The sequence below is a fragment of the Mustela erminea genome, chromosome 17 (assembly GCF_009829155.1).
Source record: "Mustela erminea isolate mMusErm1 chromosome 17, mMusErm1.Pri, whole genome shotgun sequence".
NCBI classification, from domain to species: domain Eukaryota; kingdom Metazoa; phylum Chordata; class Mammalia; order Carnivora; family Mustelidae; genus Mustela; species Mustela erminea.
The window spans coordinates 10,612,017-10,636,420 of record NC_045630.1 but is presented as its reverse complement, the minus strand read 5'-3'; the positions used below and the strand labels follow the sequence as shown (position 1 = coordinate 10,636,420).

At 45.3% G+C, this 24,404-nt stretch overlaps 1 protein-coding gene across 2 annotated transcripts in view; it reads left to right on the top strand.

Annotated features, from left to right (window-relative positions):
* The window catches only part of SMYD3 (SET and MYND domain containing 3), a 709,956-nt gene that overhangs the window by 553,377 nt on the left and 132,175 nt on the right, over positions 1–24,404 (top strand). Inside the window, exons 6-8 of one of the 2 annotated variants that reach the window (XM_032317687.1) lie at positions 4,998–5,065; positions 6,634–6,736; positions 15,229–15,339. In XM_032317687.1, the coding sequence (XP_032173578.1) occupies positions 4,998–5,065; positions 6,634–6,736; positions 15,229–15,339 (282 nt within the window). The remainder of the gene's footprint in view (positions 1–4,997; positions 5,066–6,633; positions 6,737–15,228; positions 15,340–24,404) is intronic. The other variant, XM_032317688.1, reaches the window with a different exon arrangement.

Below are 24,404 nucleotides of genomic sequence, written 5' to 3'. Positions count from 1 at the left end.
TGTTTATTTTTGCTTTTATTTCTCATGCCCAAGAAGACATATGTAGAAAAATCTTGCTATAGGCAATGTCAAAAATTACTGCCTATGCTCTCATCTAGGATTTTTATGGCTTCAGGTCTCACCTTAGGTCTGTAATCCATTTTGAATTTATATTTTTGTATGGTATAAGAAAGTGATCCAGTTCCATTCTTTTGCATGTAGCTGTTCAGTTTTCCTAGCACCATATTCTTGCCTTCTTTGATAAAGATTAATTGACCATAGAATTGTGGGTTTCTTTCTGGGCTCTCAGTTTTGTTCTGTTGATCTGTGTGTCTGTGCACCAGTGCCATGCTGTTTTGATTACTATAGCTTTGTAGAATATCATGAAATCCGGGATTGTGGATTGAAATTGCCACAGTTTTATTCCTCTTTTTCATGATTACGTTGGTTATTTGGGTTTTTTTGTGGCTCCATATAAATTGTAGGATTACTTGTTCTAGTTCTCTGAAAAATGCTGTTGGTATTTTGATACAGATTGCATTAAATCTGTAGATCCCTTTGGGTAATATGGACATTTTAACAATATTTATTCTTCTAATCGACAAGCATGAAATTGCTTTCTTTTTGTGTGGTCTTCAATTGTCATCATTAGTGTTGTATAGTTTTTAGAGTGCAGGTCTTTTCACCTTTTTGGTTAAGTTTATTCTTAGGCATTTTATTCTTTTTTTGGTGCAGTTATAAATGTGATTGTTTTTCCACATTTCTCTTTCTCCTCCTTCATTATTAATGTATAGAAACTTAATGGATTTCTGTATATTGATTTTGTATCTTGCAACCTTTCTGAATTCATTTATCAGTTCTGGTATTTTTTTGGTGAAATTTATAGGGTTTCTAAAATAGTATTATGTCATCTGTAACTAGTGAAAATTCTATTTCCTGTTTACCAATTTTGATGCCTTTTCATTCTTTTTTTTGTCTTATTGCTATGGCTAGGACTTCCAGTACTATGTCAAATAAAAATGGTGAGAGTAGATATCCTTGTCTTATTCCTGATCTTATGGGAAAAGCTCCCAGTTTTTACCATTGAGTATGATGTTAGCTGTGTGTTTTTCATACATGTCTTTTATTATGTTGAGGTATGTTCCCTCTAAACATACTATGTTAAGGGTTTTTATCGTGTTTCATAGAATACTTGAGATTTTACTTTAGTAGTTTTTTTTTTTTTTTTTACGAAATACAGAGGTTCAGCAATCACTTGTACCAACTCACTAGAGCTTTACTATCTTGAAAAGCTACGGTGTTATATTATAAAGGCTTTTGATGATTTCAACAGCAATATTGTGAAGAATACACATAACTATATTTGATAATTATAAAATAATTTAAATGTATGTTTTAATTTTATGTCACGATAAATATTTTAAGGTAATACTCCATAATACTTTAATTTTTAGAAAGAATTTCTAAGTTGTTTTTTTAATTGAAATAATCCTATTAATATGCTTTTCTAAAAGCATCTGTGTGAAGTCCTCATTCATTAATTGTTTAACCTGTGCACTTTCCTAAGAAAACTGTTTATACAAAAAAAAAAAAAAAAACCCAACTTTGAAAAGTGTTTAAACTTTTATTTCGGGGCTTTATTTCCATTCTTTTACTCCTTGGTATAAAGAGAAATTCCTTGCATATTTTCACTTGAGCACATACAGATATACTAGGGAGTAAAACTAGTATTTTTAATAAAAGTGGGAGTAGGTTAAAAAAAAAAAGTAACTGTTTTAGCTCAGGAACACCGGCACACAATGCCTCTCAGAATAATATGAAGGAGGAAACTTGTCTGGAATCGGCTCAGTAGGACTTTAAAGCATCCTACTTATATTGTGGATTGGGGCAGAATGAGAGAGGGTAGCCTACAGGTACCAGTGAAAACAGGAAAAGGGGAAAAGAAGGGAGGAAAGTTAAAGGAAAAGATGCCAGAGAGTAGGAGGGAAGGCAAGGGATATGGGAACGATCGCCCCTTCGTTCATTTTGCACACATTTATTTCCATGTGTCTGGACCCTGGCTTTTTTTTTTTTTTTTTTTTGGTGGGTGTGGGGGGTATGAGGGAGGGGCAGAGGGAGAGGGAAAGAGAGAATCCCAAGCAGACTCCCCACCCAGCATGGACCCTTTCATGGGGCTCAGTCTCATGACCCTGAGATCACAACCTGAACTGAAATTGTGAGTCAGATCCTTCACCCACTGAGCCACCCGGGGGGGCCGGGGGGGCGTGCCAGACCCCAGGCATTTTAAGCAGAGGATCAGACGAGCCCTCAGTCTCTTCAGAGGCCTAAGCCTGTCATTCCATCCATTGGACTAATAGAAGCATTTGAAACAAAAGATGAGGCAGAGTGGAGAGCGAGAATGGACCGAGAGATCTGGGCAGGGATATCAACAGACTGGATGCCCAAGGACAGGAGCGCTGGAAGATGAGCTTCTCCTTACTCCTTGGTAGAGTGTGGAACCACATCCCGTCTCTTCTCTTCCACGCTGACCGGGGACCTGTGACTGACTTCTGGTGTCTTCTCTGACCCTGTCCTAGATAGTGTCCCCCTGGGGACCCTGAGGACCACACCCACACAACCATCCTCTCCCAAAAAATCCTATATTAGTGTCTTTCACGCAAGAAGCCACCATCACTGCCCTCGGAGTATTGTACACAGGAGTTGCGTTTGGTGTCAGATAAATGGGTAAATAACGAATCGGGGTGATGAATGCTACTAACAGGCTGAGCACATCACCTAGGTCCGAGGGATCCACAAAGTCTCCTGGAGGAAGCAGACGTTTCCCCATGTTAGCTCTTTTTTCTTTCTTTTAAAAAATTCCGTCAAGATAAACCTATTCTGGGAAGACCTTTTATTTTGCTCCACAGTGGAGAAAAAAATGTTTACATTTTGGTTTGATTCAAAGTTAACAGATTTGATTGGTTTGATCCAGTGTTTCATTGGCGGGTTAACGCTGGTAAAGTCGTGATTATGCTTGAAAAGTACATGTTAAAGTTTCTGTTCCTCTCCTGCGATTTCATACCCATTTAAAAATGTGTGAAGTTTCTAAAAGAAAACACAGGGTCTTTTGTCCTGCATTTCCACCATCCATTTTGTACATAAATATGTGCAGGCAGTACGCCGTTGTGACTTAATACAAAACACGTGCCCCTAGAGCAATTTAACTCGTGTGTTTAAAATATATTTGTGTACACCAACTTATTTCCTGATTTGAAACTGAAGTTTTATCAGACTTTTAGAGGAAATGCCAAATCATGATAGGTTGCACTAGATTTCATAGGAGAGCTCTTTAGAGCAGTGGAGGAGTCTCAAAGGACTGAACGCTTTTTCATACTTTATGTTCTTTCCTAGAAACCTGATTTAGAGTCTTTCGTTGTTGCTTTTTTGTTTTTTGTTTTTTTTCTTTTATGGAAACTGTAACAGTAAATCAGCATCCATTTGTGGTGCCTGGTTCATCTCAAGTCTATGGTGGCCTCTTCTGCTTTCTTCTTGATGGGCTTTGTTCGGTTTTGTCCTAAGTGTCTATCTCCAACCCAGCTGCTGCCGTGCGTTCCAGGCTCTCATACTTGGTCTTGGCTGGGATGTCTAATATGCCATTTCAGATCTAACACGGCTGAAATAAAGCATCTGGACTTGCCCCCAGCTCCCTGCAACCAAACCTTTACCAGTCTTGCTCCTGTTAATGAATGGCAACTTCATGGAGCCCACATTCAGGCCCACGCTCAAACCTGATCCTTGACTCTCTCTGCTCCCCTGGATAGTCCATTGTAAATCCTACTGCAGCCCCACTCACTTCTCCCCACTTTTGCCACCAACATCCAGACCTCCAAGCTAATCTGGGCTTCTCATTCCCTCTCCTTCTACCCTTGCCTTCCTATAGCCCATTCTCTATGCGACAGCCAGATTGATCCTTTCCAAAGGGAAATCCTATCATTCGCACCTTGGCTCAGAAGTAACCCATTGCCTTTTGTCTCATTTAGAATACAATGTAGACATAAGCACCTATACAGTCTAACTACTGCTCTGATCTCTCATTTCACTCTTCTTCTTCCTTGCCCTGCTTTGCCCACACCAGCTTTCTTGCTGTTACTCTGTACCTAAAAAGATTTTCACCTCAGGGCCTTTGCACTTGCTTTTCTCCTGACATGAACATGCATCACCGCTACCACCCCCACTAGAATTTAAGCTTCATGTAGGCAGAAACTTTGTTTATTCCTTCACTGCTCATCCCAGCACGTGCCTGAGGCAGCGATGTGTGGCCAGGACCTCGATTTTCTGATTCTAAGTCCAGTGCTCTTTCTGTGATTCTGGGTGGCCTTCCTTAGGTTTTGAGGTCCCTTGAGCACAGTGATTGCATCTTCTGTTCCTTTTGGTCCACACCCCGTAGGCTACAGGACTGTGCTGTCTAGCTGGTGAGGCCCTTCCATGTCCCCAGTAACTGCCATGGCTGGACTGAACGACTTTGTGCTCCTTGTCGTCCATCAGCTCAGATCACAGACTCTCTCGGGGTGTCCTTCCCTCTTTGTAGGAATAAAAGACAGGCTGCTGTTCCTCATCGATAGACAGTGGCATTTGGAAACTGCAGGCAGGGTGAGGGGGAAAAAAACCCAAGCTGATAGGAGTCTAGTTCTCAATAAATAGATTATTTGTATTCTGAAACTTGAACCTGTCACGGGACTGGGTGACTCGGGAGAAAAGGGTTCTATTGAAATTAACAGGCCCTGTTAATTTAAGCCTGAGGTTTGTGCGGAATGTTGCTACTCCTGCACCTAACCTGACCTTCTTAAGGAAAAGTGTGTCCCAGACAGCTTCTTTTGCAAGTGAAAGAGCCTCCCTGTTTGGCTTGGATCTTTGCAAAGCAACCACTAAAAGTATTCAAACTCCGACTTTTGCTTTTGAACATTTCTGTTCTTTCGCCTGCCTGCGAAGTTTCTTAGGCGACTCTGGTAATCCTGATTGTCTTCCCCTTGTTTTCACAGGTGATCTGCAATGCGTTCACCATCTGCAATGCGGAGATGCAGGAAGTTGGTGTTGGCCTCTATCCGAGGTATGGCGAATGGTATTTCATTTACTGGAAGAAACAACTGTAATTCACCCCAGCTCCCCGACCTTGTGGAAGGTGTCAGGACGGCCATTGCCGCAGCTGGTTCAAGAGCGATGCTTGAAACCCAATGATAAATTATAAGAAAATGGAAAGTGTTAAGTTTAAAGGAAAGAATTTTATAACCCCGTAGTATATGCTGTGATATGAGCAAGGAGGCAGACCTCAGACCTAAATTCTTGATCTCGGGAGCCTTGGGGTAAGAAGTTAGGGATCGTGGGTGCTAGCAAAAGTTGGTCATGACCTTGGGGCATCTGGGTGGCTCAGTTGGTCCGTCATCTGCCTTCAGCTCAGGTCATGATCTCAGGGTCTGGGATGGAGCCCCGCGTCAGGCTCCCCGCTCAGCGGGGAGCCTGCTTCTCCCTCTGCCTGCTGCTCTCCCTGCTCGTGCTGTCTCTCTCTCAAATAAATAAGCAAATAAATAATCTGAAAATAATTGGTTATCCCCCACCCCACCCTGATCTTGGGCGGAAGCACAGGGGTGTTTCACCAGACTCAGGGGGTTGCACCCATTGGGGTCGTTTGGTCTTTTGGCTCAGCATACTCCCCTGCCCCTGACTTTCAGGGTTTGGCCTTCTGAAGTGTTCTCTGCTGCGGCTGCTCAGGGGACTCTCTTCCCTGAGCTGCCAGGCCGCCCCTCCACGAGCACTGCAGTCACTCCTCGGTCCATTTTGTTTTTTTGCTGGGAAGGTGCAAATACGAATATAGTCCTTCTTATCTTTAGTTGTGAACCTGAGAATTCAGCTGGTTTTCTTACTTCTCCCAAGTGTTGTAAGTCACGGGGTTGTTGGTCGGGTCCTGAGAAAGACAGGTCAGAGCAGAGGCTTGGAGTTCACTCTGCCTCGTTCCAATTCGGTCCCCTTCCAAGCTGCGCGTCCTGGGACAAGCCGTTGACTTCTCTGTGCTCGTCCTGTCATCTCTCAGTGCCCCCGTGAGATTCACATGGTGCTGGAGTTCTGGAAACCTGTGTAAGGGCTAAGAAAGTGCTTTCTACACAGCGAGCGCTCCCTGATCGTTCTTTTGGGGATTGCCCAGTATGGCGCAGCTTACATTCATTCCCTTTCCAGATGGCAAAAAGTCACTTCCATGGTATTAAAATGACTGGCCTGGGGCCCCCGGCACTCCAGGATCTCGTCAGCAAGATGCCGTCAGCTTTCTGCGTCAGAGGGAGCACTCTCCTTGTCCTTCAGGAGGCAGGCACATCCTGCAGAGGGGCCACGCGGGCCAGAGCTGTGTGAGAAAGGCTGGTGCTGTCCAGGCTGCCATCTAAGGAGACAGCCGTGCCCCACGCTCAGCCCAGAAAGCGCTCAGAAATGTTTTTGTTAACACACTTCCCCTAAGTAATCTCCATCTTGAGGAGCATTTTGCTGTATGCGATGTGGGCTAGTGACATTTCTGGGACTTATCCTAGAGCCCTCAGTCCCTCATCCCCTGTCAGCCTTACCTGTCAGTCACATTAGATGTTTGACTCTGTCTGCTGAGTGACGCTACCCTCTTTTTTCTCTTTCCCCCAGTATGTCTTTGCTCAATCACAGCTGTGACCCCAACTGTTCCATTGTGTTCAACGGGCCCCACCTCTTGCTGAGAGCAGTCCGGGACATTGAGGCAGGAGAAGAGGTAAGCCACCTGCTTTTCCCAGTGCCTGGCCTCCTTTTGCATCAGAGACCCTTTCCTGAAACCAGTTGTGCCTCAGGGACAGCTTGTCCAGATCCTTCCGCCAGGGAGAAGAAATAGTGCATCCACCCAGCGACGGATTTGCCCTGCAGTCCGTGTCCAGGATTACAGATGGATTGCCTTCGTAAACCACGGTTTTTCTGGATCTCTGCAGGTCCTCTTGTGTGTGTGCAAGAGAGGGGTGTGAGTGTGTGAGGGAGTGTCTATGCTCAGTGCAGGCAACAGTCCACCAGACCCTCACATCCCAGCTCGTGCTTATCCTTCCCTGGGCAGGAGTACAGCCCAGCTTGTAAATGGGATCCCAAGGGTTTGCTTACCCCCAGGGCTACTGTCCCATTTTGTGGGTGACTCATATGTATCTTCATTTGCTAGAAAGCAAACAAGATTGACTCATTCACATGGTCATGGGGCCTTTGCGGACCTCGCGACTGTCTCTGTGTGATTGTTCAGCAAAAATGTGAAGGGAAGAGAGGCCAGGGAGTGTAGCCTCCAGCAGTGACTTAGCCTTGACCCTCCAGGGTTGTAACCTGCCACACCGGCCTCTTGGGAAGAAGAGCCTTCTCCGAAGCTCCAGGTCTCACAGGGCAGCTGGGGATGAGCTGCCCCCGGAAGCCCCCAGGATTTGTACACCCACCACCCCGAATGTGGGCTTATAGGTATTTACGCTTTTTAGGACCTAGTTTCCTTCCACCTTCCAATTTGCTAAAGTGGGTATTTATTGCAAGGAAAGCAGAGTATCATAAGCTTTTATGGCATTTATGCAACACTCGGCCAATAAAACCTAAACTCGGGGGCACCATATTTTATGTAGACAGGGATTTGGCTTCGAGAAGATTCCCTCCAATCTGATTTGCAACTGAATAAGCTGTCTCCTGTACAGCCATTTACTGGATTTCCCTTTTTTAGGGCCCCTGTGCTCAGTACACTGGGCTATCTGTCAATGAGATGGAGAGTGATGTTTTTTATTCTAGGGCCACATGTGACTTCAAGGCAGGTAGGAAGGGGGGCACCGTCCATTTGCAACAGCTTTAGTGCGGAGCTGAGGGCTGACTGTCCGCAGAGACAGTGTCGCTGCTGCCAATGGGACGATGATTTACTAAATTAAAAAACAAAACAAAACAAAACAATAACTGGAGAGGTAAACAGAAAAACTATTAGGAACAGTCAGAATTTTCAGGAACAACAAAGAGATTTTCCTATGCCTGCTTTTCTAGGCTTGGCTGCCCATTCTTTTCCTTGGTTGGTTTTCATTTAGTTGGAAAAAAGTCTTGTTTCTTGGTGCTGATTTCACTTTTTTCACGTCCTTTCCCTTCCATCTCTGGAACAACAAGCAAACCCTTCCTCTTGCTCGACACAGAATAATTGTGCTCAGCATGAGGCCCTGCAGACTCAGATCCGTTCCCGCATGATACTTACCAAAGCATCTTCCCAACAAAGGGAGGGTTCCTTCCCTAAGTCCTTCAGACCATCTTGTTCGGAAGATAATTTTGTTTAATTGAGGTGTAATTGCCATACGACATTCTGTATGTTTCCGGAGTATCCCACGATGATTTGATGTTTGTCTATGTTGTGAAATGATCACCACGGTAGTTCCAGTGAACATCCATCACCAAACATAGTTACAGAAATGTTTTCTCTTCTTTCTCTTGAGAACTCCTAAGATTTACTCCTTAGTGACTTTCAAATAGGCTTTGCAGTATTGTTGCCTGTAGTTCCCATGCTGTACGGACTTTATCATGGGAACTTGGTTCTCTTTGACCCACTTCACCCATTTGGCACCCCTGTCCCACTTCTGGCATCAACCGATCTGTTCTCTATGTCTATGAGCTTGATTTTTTTTTTTCCAGAAAATAAAATTTTTACCACCCCATCGTGCATGTTTTGGTGGGTGACATTTCGCCTGCACAATTGTTGCCCTTCCCGCATGTTCCTGTGTTAATGTTACACACCTTTCCGAGTCCTTTCAAACATCATCTCTCTATAAATGTCTTCCCGATTTCCCAGGAAATGTCTTTTGCTTTGAGATCTCCTCTGGCTCTTCTGATGACCTCTCTGTTGGGCCATAGGCTCCATGAGGGCAGGCCGTTGTGTCTTACTTTCGTATCTTCTTCAGTACCCGGTACTTGGCCTTATCCCCAGGAGGCATCCATGGCTCCCTGTTGACTTGACTTCCATTCAAGTGAGCTTCCATAAAGACCAGGATTGCTTATCACCCAGGGAACCGTTGGCATTCCGGATGGATCAGCAGCTCGTTGTGTAGGATGCGTGCGTTGCTGAAGGCTGCTGTCCTGAGTCCACTGATGCCTGTAGCGCCCCATCCCCACCGCCGACACTCCTCCTGCACATTTCAAACTGGGCCCTTGGGGCAGACGTGGGGCGGAGGGGGAACCAGGAGAAAAAACATTTTGAGGTTGATTAAAAGGGCAGTTTCTTTTTACTGTGCAAATATTTGCTTTAGATCAACAGAACAAGGAAGTAAATTTGGAAGCTTTTGGCAGTTTCATAGCATCAGCTTTGCATCTTGGCTTTACTGCTTGTCAGTGAGCCCCCAGTGCTAGCTTGTTCTCCCTGGGATGTGAGTCCCAGAATATAGGCTCCATGAGCGAACACTGCATAGTGCTTCTTGTAGAGAAAATCCTTACTCTGTGTCTGTTGAGTGAGTGAATAAGGCTTGCTGAAGGCAAAACAGAGGTGGAATTGAATGTTAGAGCCATTTTTAAAACTACTTCTAATCTCCAGGTGTGTCCCTTGGGCCCCAGAAAGAAAGTAACACAAGAGCTAGCCGTTGCCAGTAAGATGAGAACATTTCGGACCTCAGCCCAGGAGAGCTGGGGATTTACGAAGTTTCCAGAGTAGAAGTCACCGTGGAAATTTCCTACCCTTTGTTTCTCTACACATGAAGCCACTCCATGGACCGCTTTCAGAACCTTCCCTTCAAACCAGCACTGTCTGCTACACATTGCTACTTCAGGATTTCCACGGCAATGCTGAGTTGTTGGGTCTGTCGGTTTGGTTTGGGTTAGTTGGTTTGGTTTGGTTTTGCTTTGGGATTTTTGTCTCCTCATCTAGTACCTGCTACAGACAGGTTTATAGTAAGGTTTGAGGGATGGCCCTCATGCTGGATTGCTAACGGCTGCCTTTCCAGGGTTTGGGTAAACCATGAAATGCGTATTATCTGCTGACAGTGTTCTAAAATGTGGATCAGGGGAGAAAGCTGGACAGTCTGGACCACCCTCCTGGGAATTCTTGGTGAGAAGAGGCTGTAGCTCTTACAGATGCTACCTCTGGAGCCGTATCAACTTCGAGAAATGTGATTTGCACAAACTGAGCATAACAGCATCTGTCCTATCAGTTTTAATTTAAATTGTTGTGAGATTAAGACAGTCTGTTTCTTCCCTCAGACCTCTTTAGTTATGTGCAAACTCATTTGACTACTTAATTGGGTGTTGTGTCCTGGGGTGGGCATTGGGAATACAAAGATGAGTAAGACCTAGCCTTGCCTTCAGGAGCTTAAGGTATAAACAAGAAAACTGGCACAGAACAGAAAGTAGTAACAATAGGAAAAGTATAGTAGGATAAAGTACACGGGGCTTTATAGACATTCGGATCGGGGCACCCAAGTAGTGGAAGGGCCCCGGGTAGGGAGGGGGTAAGAAAGGCTTCCAGAGAAGTGACTTGGACTCTCAAAGGATCCATAGAGTTCCAGTTGGCTGAGACAGGAAGGCGTTCTAGACAAAGACACAGAGGCAAGGGACAGAATAATGATTTCAAGGAGCAGGAAGTGTTCTAATCAATAGACTGGAGACTTTGAATGTGACCAGCTGAGGAAGGAATATGCAGGGGCCGGACGAGATTGTAGGACCCTTTGGGGGCTTTATCAAGGAACTCCTGCCATGTCTGGTCTATGGGAGGCACTCAGTAGATGTTCGTGAAGGGGTTGGGGACAGGCAATGGGGTGCCACTGAAGCAGCAGTCTATGTTCAGATTTTCCGTGTGTAAGCAAGTGTGGGTCAGTGAGGGTCAGGCTGATGCAGTAATCCAAGCAAGAGGTGACAGTGGCACCCCGAAGTCAGGAGGAATTCAGGTGGCAGCTCATGACGGGGGATCTGAAGAAGCAGCTAAAATTAGCCTGATTTGCTAATGACGGAGCACAAGGGTGTGACAACGAGAGGAGAAAGCCTAGCAGGCAGGTGTGATTTGAAAGATAAGTGAGACCTGCTGTCTTGTTTTCCGTTCAGAGCCAGTACCCGCAGAAAAATTCGTAATTGTCACCGTGTGATTCCAGAAATGAAAACGAAGTCTAATTTTAATTTGGTCTTCTTATCCACTCTTTTGTACTTAATGAAAAGATGGACTTCATGGAAAAGGGATTCCTTTGCCTTGAAATTTTCAAGTAAGCAGCATATCCATATCCAGCAGATACCTTTCATCATCTCACTCTAATGTTGCAAGTGATTTACTGCATTTCCCATAAAAGCTGCTCTAAAATGGCAAAGCAATGGTCAGTGGCATTAATATTTTAATGCGATTTTGTTCTATGCCATTAAAGCATCCACTGATCAATGGCAAGTTTCACATTTACGTTCCTGCTAAATGAGCCCTACGCGTAGTGAGCAGATTCTTAAGTAAAAGTGGTGAAGCAGCGAGTCTTCAAGAAAGGTTTTTTATCTTTGGCTGATAAAATGATTTCAGTGTCATTGCCCATTAGTAACCTATGGTGCTTCCCCCCCCGAAAATATGCATAAAAATGTTTTGCCATTGAGACCCTTAGTTTTGACACAGAGTCTTTTGTGAACTTGGAGGAACATGGAGGAGGCACAAAGGGGGGGGATGGGGCAGTCTTCGCGGGAAGTGGCATGTTTGAGTCAAGCTTGCGGGCTGAGAGCACTCAGAAGAAGCCGATGGTGCTGGGCAAGCATAGGCTGGCAGAGCCAGGGGCAGGGGTGCTCAGGACCCACACTGTTTCCGAGGCTTTGCAGGGTATATAACCGTGAAGACTGGAAAGTGACCAGAGAGATATCCAGGCTAGAAAGGCAGACAGAAGATCAGTGGGGAAGCCTTTGTGTGCCTTACCCCCCAGGCAGCAAGAAGTCATCAAAAATCGTCACGTGGGGTCACTTGGGTGGCTCTGCAAGTTAAGCCACTGCCTTCGGCTCAGGTCATGATCTCAGGGTCCTGGGATCGAGCTCCATGTCAGGCTCTCTGCTCAGCAGAGATTCCAGAAATGAAATTCCCCCTCTGTCTCTGCCTGGCTCTCTGCCTACTTGCGATCTCTTTCTGTCAAATAAATAAATAAATAAATAAATAAATAAATAAATAATAAAATAAAATAAATAAATAAAAAATCTTCCCATAGGGAAATGACGTGATGAGATGTGAGTTTTAGGAAGATCTCTCAGAGGAGTTTCAAGCATGAGAGCTAGACCACAGGCGGTGGGGAGGCGCATTAGGAAGCCATAGCCCAGTGCAGGTAGTGGTCACGGGCAGTAACGGGGTAGGGATGGACTCCGTCAGAGTCTGTGTAGTGGGGTTAAATGAGATAACTAGTGTCATATTGGCTGTTCACTGGCTGGCATGATCACTCATGAGTTTTGGCCCGTGTAATTCAGTCTTGGGTTAGCCAGACTTCTTTCTCTGGCCCCGGATTTGTTGGCCTCACACAGGGCACGTCGTACTGACGCAGTAACTACTGCCAGTTGATCAGATCTGATGGCGGGGGCTGATGACTGCCGTCGGGCTGGAGTAAGGAGAGTCCCAGAGCCAACCCAAGAGGGAGCACGGAGTTCAGTTCGTTTTAGCGTCAACTCATTTTAGGAATCGAGGGCCCTCAGAGGCTGCCGAGACAAGACGAATGCCTGTGTTGCCCCAGACAGAAACACAAGGCCGTTTCAGAATTGGTTATTCGGAATTTGGTACATAGTGTTGTCTATAAACAAGAGGAACTTGCCTGCTGCTCTGGCTTCAGATCACAAAGCAAAAAAAGGGACTCCATTCCGAAGGAGTCCCGTTGTCATCGAACACTGTGTCGCACAGGCTTATGCGTTTTAGGGTCAGTGTTGGTGCAGCCCCCCAAGAAGTGAGTCTCCATTCAGCCCCCAGAAGGATGAGAAGCAGCTGTGTTGCAGAAAGACTATCCGGCTTGATGTGGATGTGCAAATCCACCCACATTGTCGCATGTTGTCGCGTGCTGCCTTGCTCCGTGAGTGCCTGGCACGTCCTAGGTGTTCAGTGACACCAGCGTCTATACTTCCGGAGGCTAGATACTCTTGTTTCTGTGTTTCAGAGTGGCGTGTTATAGTTGCCTAACGTGGGAAGGGTCTAGAGAGAGCCAGCCAGCCAGACCCAGCTGTGGCTCCTGTCACCCTGGGGACAGCCATGGTGGGTGAGACCGCTCTGGCTGGCTGACCAGGCCTCCTTTCCACTGTGGCCCTCCCGAAGCTATGTTTTCTGTCAAAGACCATGGCCTTCTGTGCTCTACCATGCTTTCCAGGATGTAAGATGTGCTTTGTAGACACAAAGTGCTTTCTTTTAAGTCTTTTAAGTCTTAAAACTTTACATCTAAGAAAAAGCACCTGGGAATTTTCGCTCTCTGGAGCTTTGGTCACCCGGTCCTGCTGCTGTCCTCTCCTGCGGCACCTCCACTTCCACCCGCCACACACACCCCCAAGATTACTTTCTACACATAAAAATGAATACAGAAGTATTGTACATAGTATGTGACAAGTGGACACCTGTTACTGAGAAAAGGAGAAAAGTGTGAGGGGACGAGGGGACCCGAGGGGGGGAGCGTCGGGTGGGCAGACTCCAGGGAGGAAGCAAGATTGACGGAAACCCAGCACAAGTGAGGGGGCCCCATTGTGGGTTCTGGGAGCACCACAGGGGACACAGCCAGTGTGGTGGATGGGCGTGGGGGTGTGGGTGCATGGGGACAGGAGAACCGAGGGCTGGTGGGGAGTTGGTGCTTATTAGAGAGGGAACTGGGCTGGTGGTGATTGTTGTTGAGATTATCGTTATAATTATTCTTAGCCTTCATCCATTGCAGACTAATATTTTTGTAAAATTTCATGAAATTAAATTATTGGAAAAATGAAAATTTAAAAACATAGACGCTAAGAGCCCAGTGTTTTATTATTAGAGTCATATAAAGTATCTTACCAGATTCCTGTAGAAGCTTCTAAACATTCCTTTGCGTTTGTTTTCTGACATTACTGTGGACTGGTGACACAGCCCCTGGAACCACATGCTGAGTTGCGCTGTGGCGACCCCTTGTCAGGATGTGGCCCGTAAGCAAAAGCAGGGTCCTTTGGAGCATTTTGAACACAGCGAAGAGCTGATCTGTCTTAACAATCTGTCTTAGGTTTAAAGAAAATCATGGAGAATCACCGCCTAGAGGGTGTCGTGCGGGAGGGACAGGGGAGGCAGGGAGACAGGCTGTGAGACTTGCTTGTTTTATGGGCAAGAGAGGAAGGCAACTCAGACCAGGACAGTTACATTGGGAGAGGTAGAAAGTGATAGATTCTGGCTATATTTTTAACGTGAGTGCACAGAATTTCCTGGTGGATTGGGCGAGAATTGGAAAGGGAGAATGAAGTCAAGGATGACTTTGAACTTTCTGCTTGAAGGACATGAAAGCCGCATTGCTCTCAGCTTGGACTGGGACAGGTCCATCAGGAATGGAACAGGCCAAGGGATCAGGGGGGCCATTTTGTGTATGTTGAATTAGCCTGGTCGAGTGTGGAATGTGTGAACATCACAATGTTACCCAAAGACCCATGTCTCCAAGTGAAGCTTGACAGCGACAGGGAAACCTGACCTTTCACCATTCAAGACAACATAACCACTGTTGAAGGCCCAAGGAGGTCAACTTAGGGGTTTCCATCTAGGATCCCGTTCTGACATTAGTTCTCCTTCTTTTTTTTTTTTTAAATCTATGTAGTCACAAGTAAAACGGTCTCCTGACTTCAAAGCCACCAAATTTGGTTGACTTCAGATTCCATGAGGCTGCAGGACTGATTAGGATTTAAGAACACCTGGGTACGTCACCTGCCTCCCCTTTGGTGGCCAGAATTGATCTGGCTTCTCTGATCGCAAATGGTTATAGCGTTTACTACCCGACACACACCAGCTCTCAATAGTCTCTTATTTGGTGGCTCAGAGACGAGGTGTCCAAGTGTATAGTGATCAGGAGTCTGGGTCTTTAAAGTAAGTGTATAATATACAGGTGCTCACCACACAACAATACCCGAAGGAAATGCATTAAAATTTTACATGTGATTATTTGCGTAGATTGTAAGTAGTCTCTTTACTTTTTGTGCTTTTTGGTGTGTTCAAAATGTGTTCTGCTTAAATAATCAGCAGTGATGTAAGCACGTGTTAGAGATGCTGAGCACCGCAGCCACGTGACCCTGTCCTCTGTGCAACCCCCCCCCCCCCAGCTCACCATCTGCTACCTGGACATGCTGATGACCAGTGAGGAGCGCCGCAAGCAGCTGAGGGACCAATACTGTTTCGAATGTGACTGTTTCCGATGCCAAACCCAAGACAAGGTACGTGGCAGGGTGTGGGGGGGCCCAGCTTGGAGCATCTCACAGGCAGGATCCCAGTGACCTCTCAGAGAATTCTGCTTTTCTTTTATTAATCCTCAAGGAAATGACTCTCAGGGCAGAGTGGGAAACGGAGCTGGATAAAAAGAATGCGTGGTGGGACATGTGTTTTATCTCCTTGAACTTCTAGCACCCACGAAGCGGTGAGAGGTTTAATCTCAGGTAGGGATCTATGGAACTTGATTCTGGAGGGAATCTAGGCATTAAACATATAACGAAAAGGACCCTGAAGGCCTACACGCTGTTAGAGCATACAGCTGGGTGCTGGGGTACGTTATGGCTGTGAAGCTGCTACTCAATTCGTGAGTTGTTCTAGTTTGTTATTTCCTTAAAATTTGGTCTGTAAGCCTTTTTGCTATAATGCTCATAGCAGAGAGAGATCACTTATCTCTAGCAACTTTTACTCTCTGAGAAAGAAAAGCCAAAATAAAAGCTATAAAGACAATGAATGAACTTAGGTTAAAAAAAAAAAAAAAAAGAACTTTTCTCCTTTTATTCATGTGCTTTCCTCACATCAAATCTATTGACTTTTAGTTTGCACACAATTGAGTTATCTGAATAAATCTTACTTTTGTAGAGTGTTTTGTGTTTGTGGGAAGTCTTTTATAATCACTGTCATTTAACTCAATAATTGTGAATTAGGAAATGCAACTCAGAGAGGTTCAGAGGTGTGCCTTTAGGAGAGGGTGAAGAAAACGTGGCAAAACCAAGTCTCAAACTTAGATCTTGAGACGGAATCTAGTCCTCCTCCCTCTCAACCGTACAGTCCCCTGCGGTCTCTGGGGTCAACATCAATGGAGAGAGGCTGCGGTTCTCACTGCAGGAGCTCAGGGACCTTGTGCTCATTCTACCGAGGCCGGAATCAGTGAACACAGTTAGTTTTTAGTGAAAAAGAAATAAATGCACGAAACGGGAAAAGTTGGACCCGCTGCTAATTCCTGCCCAAGAATTAGCCCTTTGCGTTAGCCCTTTGCGACAGCCACTTGTGCCGGGATTATAGGGGATCCGCTGGGATTTCTCCCCAGACCGTCATTGAGCATCTTTTCATGTGCCCGTTGGCCATCGGTATCTCTTCGCCCCTGTCAGCACGGCTAGACTCAGAAAGATAAATAACAGGTGTTGGTGAGGTTGTGGAGAAAAGGGAAGGCTTGTGTGGGACGTGTTGGTGGGAACGCAAACTGGTGCAGCCACCGTGGGAGACATTACGGATGTCCCTCAAAAAATTAAAACTAGAACAACCATATAATCCAGAAGTTCCGCTTCTGGGTATTTAACTAAAGGAAATGAAAACACTAATTTGAACGGATAGCCGCATCCTCACGTTCATCGCAGCGTTGTCTACAATAAACAAGACATGGAAACAATTTTCAGTGTCCAACCATGGATGAATCTTCAGGAAAACGTGGTGTATATACACTGGATGACTGTTCGGCCCTTGAAGACAATGGCATCGGGCCGTTTGTAAGAACATGGATGGACCTTGGGGGCATTATGGTAACTGAAATAAGTCGGACAGAGAAAGACAAACGCGGTGTCTAACACCCGCAATTAAAGTGGACGCCCTTAAGGCCCCTCCCAGCTCTGTTACCCACATTTCTCTAAATGTTCCCTAGGAGAAGCGAGTGGGGTATATACCCTGAGGTGAGACTACAGATGTGATCTCAGTCAGCTCGTCAGTTTTGTTTCCAAGTTTCTATTTACCCGAGAATTTTTTTTTTTAAAGATTTTATTTATTTATTTGTAAGAGAGAGAGAGAGCGAGAGTGAGCACAGGCAGACAGAGTGGAAGGCAGAGTCAGAGGGAGAAGCAGGCTCCCTGCGGAGCAAGGAGCCCGATGCGGGACTCGATCCCAGGACGCTGGGATCATGACCTGAGCCGAAGGCAGCTGCTTAACCCACTGAGCCACCCAGGCGTCCCTTACCCGAGAATTTTATTCTGTTTAGTGATGTAAGTGTTCCTCCTGAAATCTCCGTATCACTGATTTGCTTTGACAAAGACCGGTATGAAGCCAGCTTAAGTGCATCCCCCAAAGATTACAAATTCGAAACTACTGAAGTCAAAATTGAATTTACTTTGGTTCCAAGGTTTAAAGTTTTCAACATTACTTTTCTGCTTTTTTTTGGACCCTGAGAAATTCATCTCAGCAGGGTTTCGGGTCAAGTGGTATTTATCAGGGTGCCGTCTGCATGTTGCTGGACCCATGTGCTGTCCGGCTTCAGGAAGGCAGGAGGCCTTTCAGAGCGGCTGTAATTGGCACGTGTGGAGCTACGTGTCATTTCTAGTCATCAGCAGCTTAATTGCTGGAAGGAATAGAACTTACCTTCTAAGGGAGGTTTCAGAACCATTTGACTTCTCCTGTGGTTTGCACAAGTCAGAATCCTAGGTCACAGAAGCAGAGTAACAGACCCACAGGCACTGATGGTTTCTGTAAGTTTGTGGCTGGTATGCAGCGTGCTTCCTTGGATGTCACCTGCTTTATGGCAAAAAAAGCTGTGTTTCCTGCCCATGTCACTTTTTCTTTCCTAAAGCCTGTTACGTCTGATCCTTCTTCTGAAACACGGTGTCCGTCCATTTACTAGTAACGCCGCTGCCTCACCTCACTCCTGGATTATTGAAATAGCCCCTGGCCCTCCATGTCCCCTCGGTCATTCGTCCTGCACCCTGTCCTACAGTAAGTTTTCTGAACCACCGCAGTTTCCATGTCACTGCTTTACTCGGAATTTTGGAAAACATTGGTCATTGGCTTTAATCTTCAGGATAAAACTTCAGACTCAGCTTGGCATTCAAGGCCATGACCCCAAAGGCCAACCTACTGTGTTTCCCTTCCTTTCTCTTCCTTCCCCAGTGAGTTCTGTCTCATCACACCCTCCCACCACTCAGAAGCCTCTGATGGGCTTCCAGGCACACATCCATACACATCTCTCTGCATATCAGTGTAAATATGTAAATGTAGGCAGATGAGTGTGTATGCTAAACTGGCTGTAAATCTTACGTTAATTTGTGAAATAAGAGTGACAGGAAATGAGACAAAAGCAAGTCAGTGCCCCAAAGGCATTCTGTTGGATCCTCTAAAGTGACCAGAAACCAATCACAAATTACTCTAAATGTCCCAGCAGCCAAAGCTAAAGGACTGATTTCAGAATTTACAGTAGCCATGAGGCTGGACACACAAGGTTCCTCGGCTGAAGCCCAGTTTTTCCCAGTACTGAGGCCAGAGCCACTCCAGAGGGTCCCACACAGTTCCCTGGTAATGTCCTTAGCAGACTTCCACAATTATTAAAATAGCTGATTTTTTATTATATTCTTCAATGTGGCTGATAGACACAATTTCAAATTATAATTTAATGAAAGAAGTAATACAAAGTGTTAAAATTGATCTACTCTTGTTTCCTATCTCCCAGATGGTTTGCTCCCTTCTGAGAATAAAATTTACACTATACAGAGGGAAGCAAGGACAGCATATCCTTCAGATGATCCTTCGTTAATGGTATTTCTTGCTGTCTTTTCAGTTATTTTAGTTTTTATGTAAGTGATACGTGCATACAATTTGAAAACTCAAAGTGCTAGAAGCCAGTTCAAAACACTTTCCCGGGGCACCTGGGTGGCTCAGTGGGTTGAGCCTCTGCCTTCAGCTCAGGTCATGATCCCAGGGTCCTGGGATCAAGCCCCACGTTAGGGCTCTCTGCTCGGCGGGGAGCCTGCTTCCTCCTCTCTCTCTGCCTGCCTCTCTGCCTACTTGTGATCTCTCTCCCTCTGTCAAATAAATAAATAAAATCTTAAAAAAACAAAACAAAACACTTTCCCTCTCCTGCTCCCAAGATGACTCCCTTTCGGCTTCTGGCATTTATTTCATGTTTCTAGAGCTAAAGCTCCCTTAAATCACATGCTAGGGATGTCGTTTGCTACTGGGTTGCTTTGAGGACTATTTTTCATTCTTAGGATCTCAAGTTTGGTTTTTCCCCGTATCTCCCAGTTCATGTTTTATTTCTCCCTATCCCTGCTTCACACCTTCGTACTCTCTCCTCCCGAATCCTCCTGTGTTGGTTACCTTGTTGAGCATCTCCATCACTCCCCCAAGAGTCTTGGCCAGTCAGAGCCACAGCTTATCCACTGGAGTGAACTCATGTTCTGATCTTTGATTTTTTTTAATTTTTTTAAAAAAATTAACATATAATGTATTATTTCATTGATCTTTGATTTTTGTTGGTTATCTTTCTTAGCATCACATTTCACGAAGTGGTTTGGAATTTGATAACACAAGCTCGTTTCGTGTGGGAAGTATTTTGGTTTTGCTCCTTTCTCTGCTTCTCTGCGCATCCCCTCTCTCTGCTGGCCATGCACTGGCCTCTCCCAGCCCCCTCAGAGTCATGGCATTTGGAACCAGTGGGCCGCAGTGGTGTCGGGGCTCTGCGGACACGGTTACTTAGGCGATGGGCATCTTGGTGCTCTGTACCTAGAAGTGTGTCTTCTGACCTTTCCAGGCCCAGAGCTTCTATATATACTTAGCCTAAGGGAAAAGGTCATCAGCCCTGTGTCTTCTGCCTCTTTCTATTAACAGATAGCTCATCCGCTGGCTTAAAGCCTCTCGCCTTTCTCGTGGGAAGCCTTTCTAGTCCATTCTAACCACGGGAACGGAGGGCGCTCCTGCTGCTGCTGCCTCCAGAGCGGAGGAGGCCCCAGCATCAGCTTGGCGTCTTGCTTTGCTTTTCTGTTTGATTCTTGGTCCAGGGAGATGTTTTTTCCTGTTTTTGAATTAGTAAAGCTATTTCTGGCTTCTCTTTTTCTCTTTTACTCACCGTCGCTGTGGGGTTTAGGGTAGAGGGGAGCACTTCAAAGTCTTAGAGCATCTTGATGGGATGTCTGCGATTTGCTTTTCAAGCCTGTAAGTGTGAATTCAAAGCTTTAGAGGCAGAGAAGAGGTGAGGATAAACCATCTCACTCTGCTGGGGGCTTCCAAGTACATGTGCGCCTTTTACCCAGGACCAGCCTGTCTGAGATCCCCAGAAGGATCCAGATCCTTTACCACAGGGCCTTCTGTGGAGAGAGACTTGAGCAGAGTCCTTCTGGAAATGTATCCCTTCTGGAAGCAATTGAATAAATGGCTCTGTTGGGGGTGGGGGCAGGAAGCCGGGGTGAAGCCCTAGTAAGCTTCTCATTCCTGATGCTTCAATGCTAACTCCATTTCCTTTTTAATCTCTTCCATAGGAATGAAGCTGTTAGTTATTGTCCTTGGTAATTATTTCAGCCCGTGTTTGCAGATCCTCGTGTGTAGCATGGAATTTCCTCTCTTTGGTCCCTCCTGAGGCTCCCTGACATTGTGCATTATGGAGGCCGGAAGTGGCCCAGCACCCTACATGGGGAGCGCCTTCCAGGGGTGCTGTGCTCAGGTCCTGCAGACGCTGAGCCTCGACGGGGCTATTCTGTTAGACTCTGGTAAGCGGGCAGCAGACTCAGGAGTGAGCCACGGAAGAAACGGAGATTCTCTGAAGCAGTAATCAAGGCAGTGTTAGAATTAAAGCTGTAGTCAAAGGAAAGGAGAGTTCTCTGCCCAAGAAGAAGTTGATGGTAACTTGAGTCTATTTAAAATACAAGCAATTACTTAAAGGTCATTTAGTAAACCGAGATTTTTTTCTGCTGCCTTCTTCCATTTTGCTAAATTAATTGTAAGCAGAAATGCCTTGTGGCGGGCCGATGAGCTCAACCAGCTCTGAGTTGTTTCATATTATAGGTTTTAACAGCCTAAGTGGAGCGTGGGCCCTGTGTCTGATGTTTTTGTCGTAACCGGATTACCTTATCTTCAGGAAGATTTGGCAGGGATTGAAGAATGGTGTGTGTGTGTGTGTGTGTGAGAGAGAGAGAGAGAGACAGACAGACAGACAGACAAAGACAGATTTCACGGGGTCCAAGCCCACTCTGAGTATGTGTTCTCTCTGCCTTGCTTCTCCTGACAACAGAAGAAAGGCTGTCCCTGGGGTGAGCTCAGGGCTGGCTTGCACTGAACGCTCAAGGGAGGAAAGGAGTTGGTTGACTTCCTGACCACACGATGCCATCTGCGGTGTTACCACGGAATGGGAGAGGCTCCTGGGCTAGGTGAGATGGTCCTGGTCTGCGGCCTACAAAGTTGGCCCGGGACATCAACAATGCAGCTATTGTGTCTCCTTGGAACATGCTGCCGGCTCGTCACAGCCCCGCCTTCTCCCCAGACAGCAGGCAGCTGTGCTCCCGGGCTGTTTCGGGGTGCTCTGGTGCGTTCAGAATTCCACCCCAGGGCAAGAAGAGGGTGGCTCCTCAGTTTGTGGTGACAGGAATTCTCTCTTGCAGCCATTCCAGTTCTTGCACAAAAACGCTTTTCTTTCAGCTTGTGGTCTGCAAGAGGCTCTGGCTCAGGGAGCTGAGCGGGGGCTGGTGACAGCGGCTGGGACACAGACGTCTGGGTTCCCGTGTCCCAGGCACCATACGTAGCCCACCACGGGGCGCGCAGCGTCCAGGAAGTGCTGGAGAAGGAGTGACCTTTCTCAGGGAATGTTCTATGTTAGGATGCCTGCTAGAGCTCTGGGGGCACGTCCCTCATGCTCGGTCCTGGGCTGAGTGATTCGTACACCTCGTCTCATCCAGTCGCCATGACTCGAGGAGGGCGGCGCCCTTCTTTCTGTCTCACAGATGCCGTAACTGGGGCTCTTAGCTGCGCAGGCCATAGTCTTTACCTCTCCACTATGCTGTCGCTCTCATTTTAGGAAGAGCAAATAGACTCTTCCTGTTTTTTAAAGATTTAAGTATCCCGCCCGGCACCTAGGTGGCTCAGTCGGTTGGGCATCTGCCTTCTGCTCAGGTCATGATCTCAGGGTCCACACTGGGCTCACGCTCTCTCTCACTCTCTCTCTTCCTCTCAAATAAATAAATAAAATCTTTTAAAAAATAAAATAAAATTCAAGTCTCATTTTCATTCAGTAACATTCACTCTTTTCAAAATGCATGCCGTCTGCAATCACCACCACTACTCCAAGAAAAGTCGCGTTCCCCCCACCAGATTCCTTCCTACCACCTTGTGGTCTGCCTCCTCCCCCACGTCCAGTTCCCCCACTTCCAGCCCCTGCTGACTTCTGACGCGCTTTCTGTCGCTGCAGCTTTACTTTGTTCAGAACATCCTATGAGTGGATCCGGACAGTCATTCATTCGATTCTGGGTTCCTTCACGTAACATTACGCATTCAATATGCACCGCGTTGTTTTACACACACACACAACTCTCTAATCTCAGTACTTGGCTCCCTCTTATTGCCATATAGTGTTCTGTTATGTGGCTGTTCCGCAGTTTATCCATTCACCAGCTGAAGGACATTCGGTTTTCTCAGTGGTTGGTGGTTGTCAGTACAGCCACTGTAAACCTTCACATACAGGTTGTTGTGAGAACATAACTATTCATTTCATCTGTGTAAATACCTAGGAGTGGGCTGGTTGGGCTACATAGTGAATATATGCTTAACTTTATAAGAAACTGCCAGACTGTTCTCTAGTGTAGCTGTACCACTTTGAACTCCCACAGGCAATGAGTGAGAATTTCAATTACTCCACATGCTTGCCACTTGATTTTGTCAGTTTTTCTTTTGTTTGTAATCATTATTGTAATCCAGTAGATGCATAGTGATGTCAAGAAAAAAATGCTGTTGGTATTTTGATAGGGACTGCATTAAATCTGTAGATTGCTTTGGATAGTATAGACATTTTGACCGTATTCTTGTTCTGCCAACCTATGAGCATGGAATGGCTTTTTCATTTGTGTGTGTCATCTTCAATTTCTTTCATCAGTGTCCTATAGTTTTCAGAATAGAGGTGTTTTAACTCTTTGGTTAAGTTTATTCCTAAGTGTTTTATTATTTTTGGTGCAATTATAAATGGGATTCTTTCCTTATTTCTCTTTCTGCGACTGCATTATTAGTGCATAGAAATGCAACAGATTTCTGTATATTGATTTTGTATCCTCCAACCTTACTGGACTCTTTTACCAGTTCTAGTAGTTTTTGGTGCAGTCTTTAAGGTCTTCTACATATAGTCTCATGTCATCTGCAAATAGTGAAAGTTTTACCCCTTCTTTATCAATATTTATGCCTTTTATTTCTTTTTCTTATCTGATTGCTGTGGCTAGGACCTCCTGCATACAAATGGCAAAAGTGGACATCCTTGTCTTGTTCCTCAGTTTTCCACCATTGAGTATGATGTTAGCTGTGCAATTTTCATGTATGGTTTTTATTATGGTGAAGTATGTTTCCTCTAAACCTACTTTGTTGAGGGTTTTGATCATGAATGGATGTTTTACTTTGTCAAATGCTTTTGTTGCCTCTATTGAGATAATCATATGGTTTTTACTCTTTTTCTTGTGGATGTGATGTATCCACACTGATCGATTTGTGAATAGGGAGACACACTTGCATCCCAGGAGTACCACTTGCATGGTGAATGATTTTTTAATGTATTGTTAGATTCAACTTGCGAGTATGCTGTTGAGAATTTTTGCATCTATGTTCATGAGAGATATTGGTCTATAGTTCTTTTTTTGTTATGTCTTTTATCTGGTTTTAGTATCACGGTAATGCTGGCCTCATATAATGAATTTGGAAGCTTTTCTTCCTCATCTAATTTTTGGAGTACTTTGAGCAGAATAGGTATTAGCTCATCTTTAAATATTTGGTAGAATTCACATGTGAGGCTGTGGTCCTAGACCTTTGTTTGTTCGAAGTGTTTTAATTACTGATTCAATTGCATTGTTGATAATTGGTCTATTCAAATTTTCTGCTTTTCCTGATTCAGTTTTGGCAGGTTATATATTTCTAGGAATTTATCCATTTCTTCTAGGTTGTCCAGTTTGTTGGCACATAATTCTTCATAATATTTTCTTATGATGCTTTGTGTTTCTGTGGAGTCACTTTTATTTCTTTTCTCTCATTTCTGATTTTGTTTGTTTGAGTCCTCTCTCTGATGAGTCTGGCTACAGGTTTATCAATTTTGTTTATC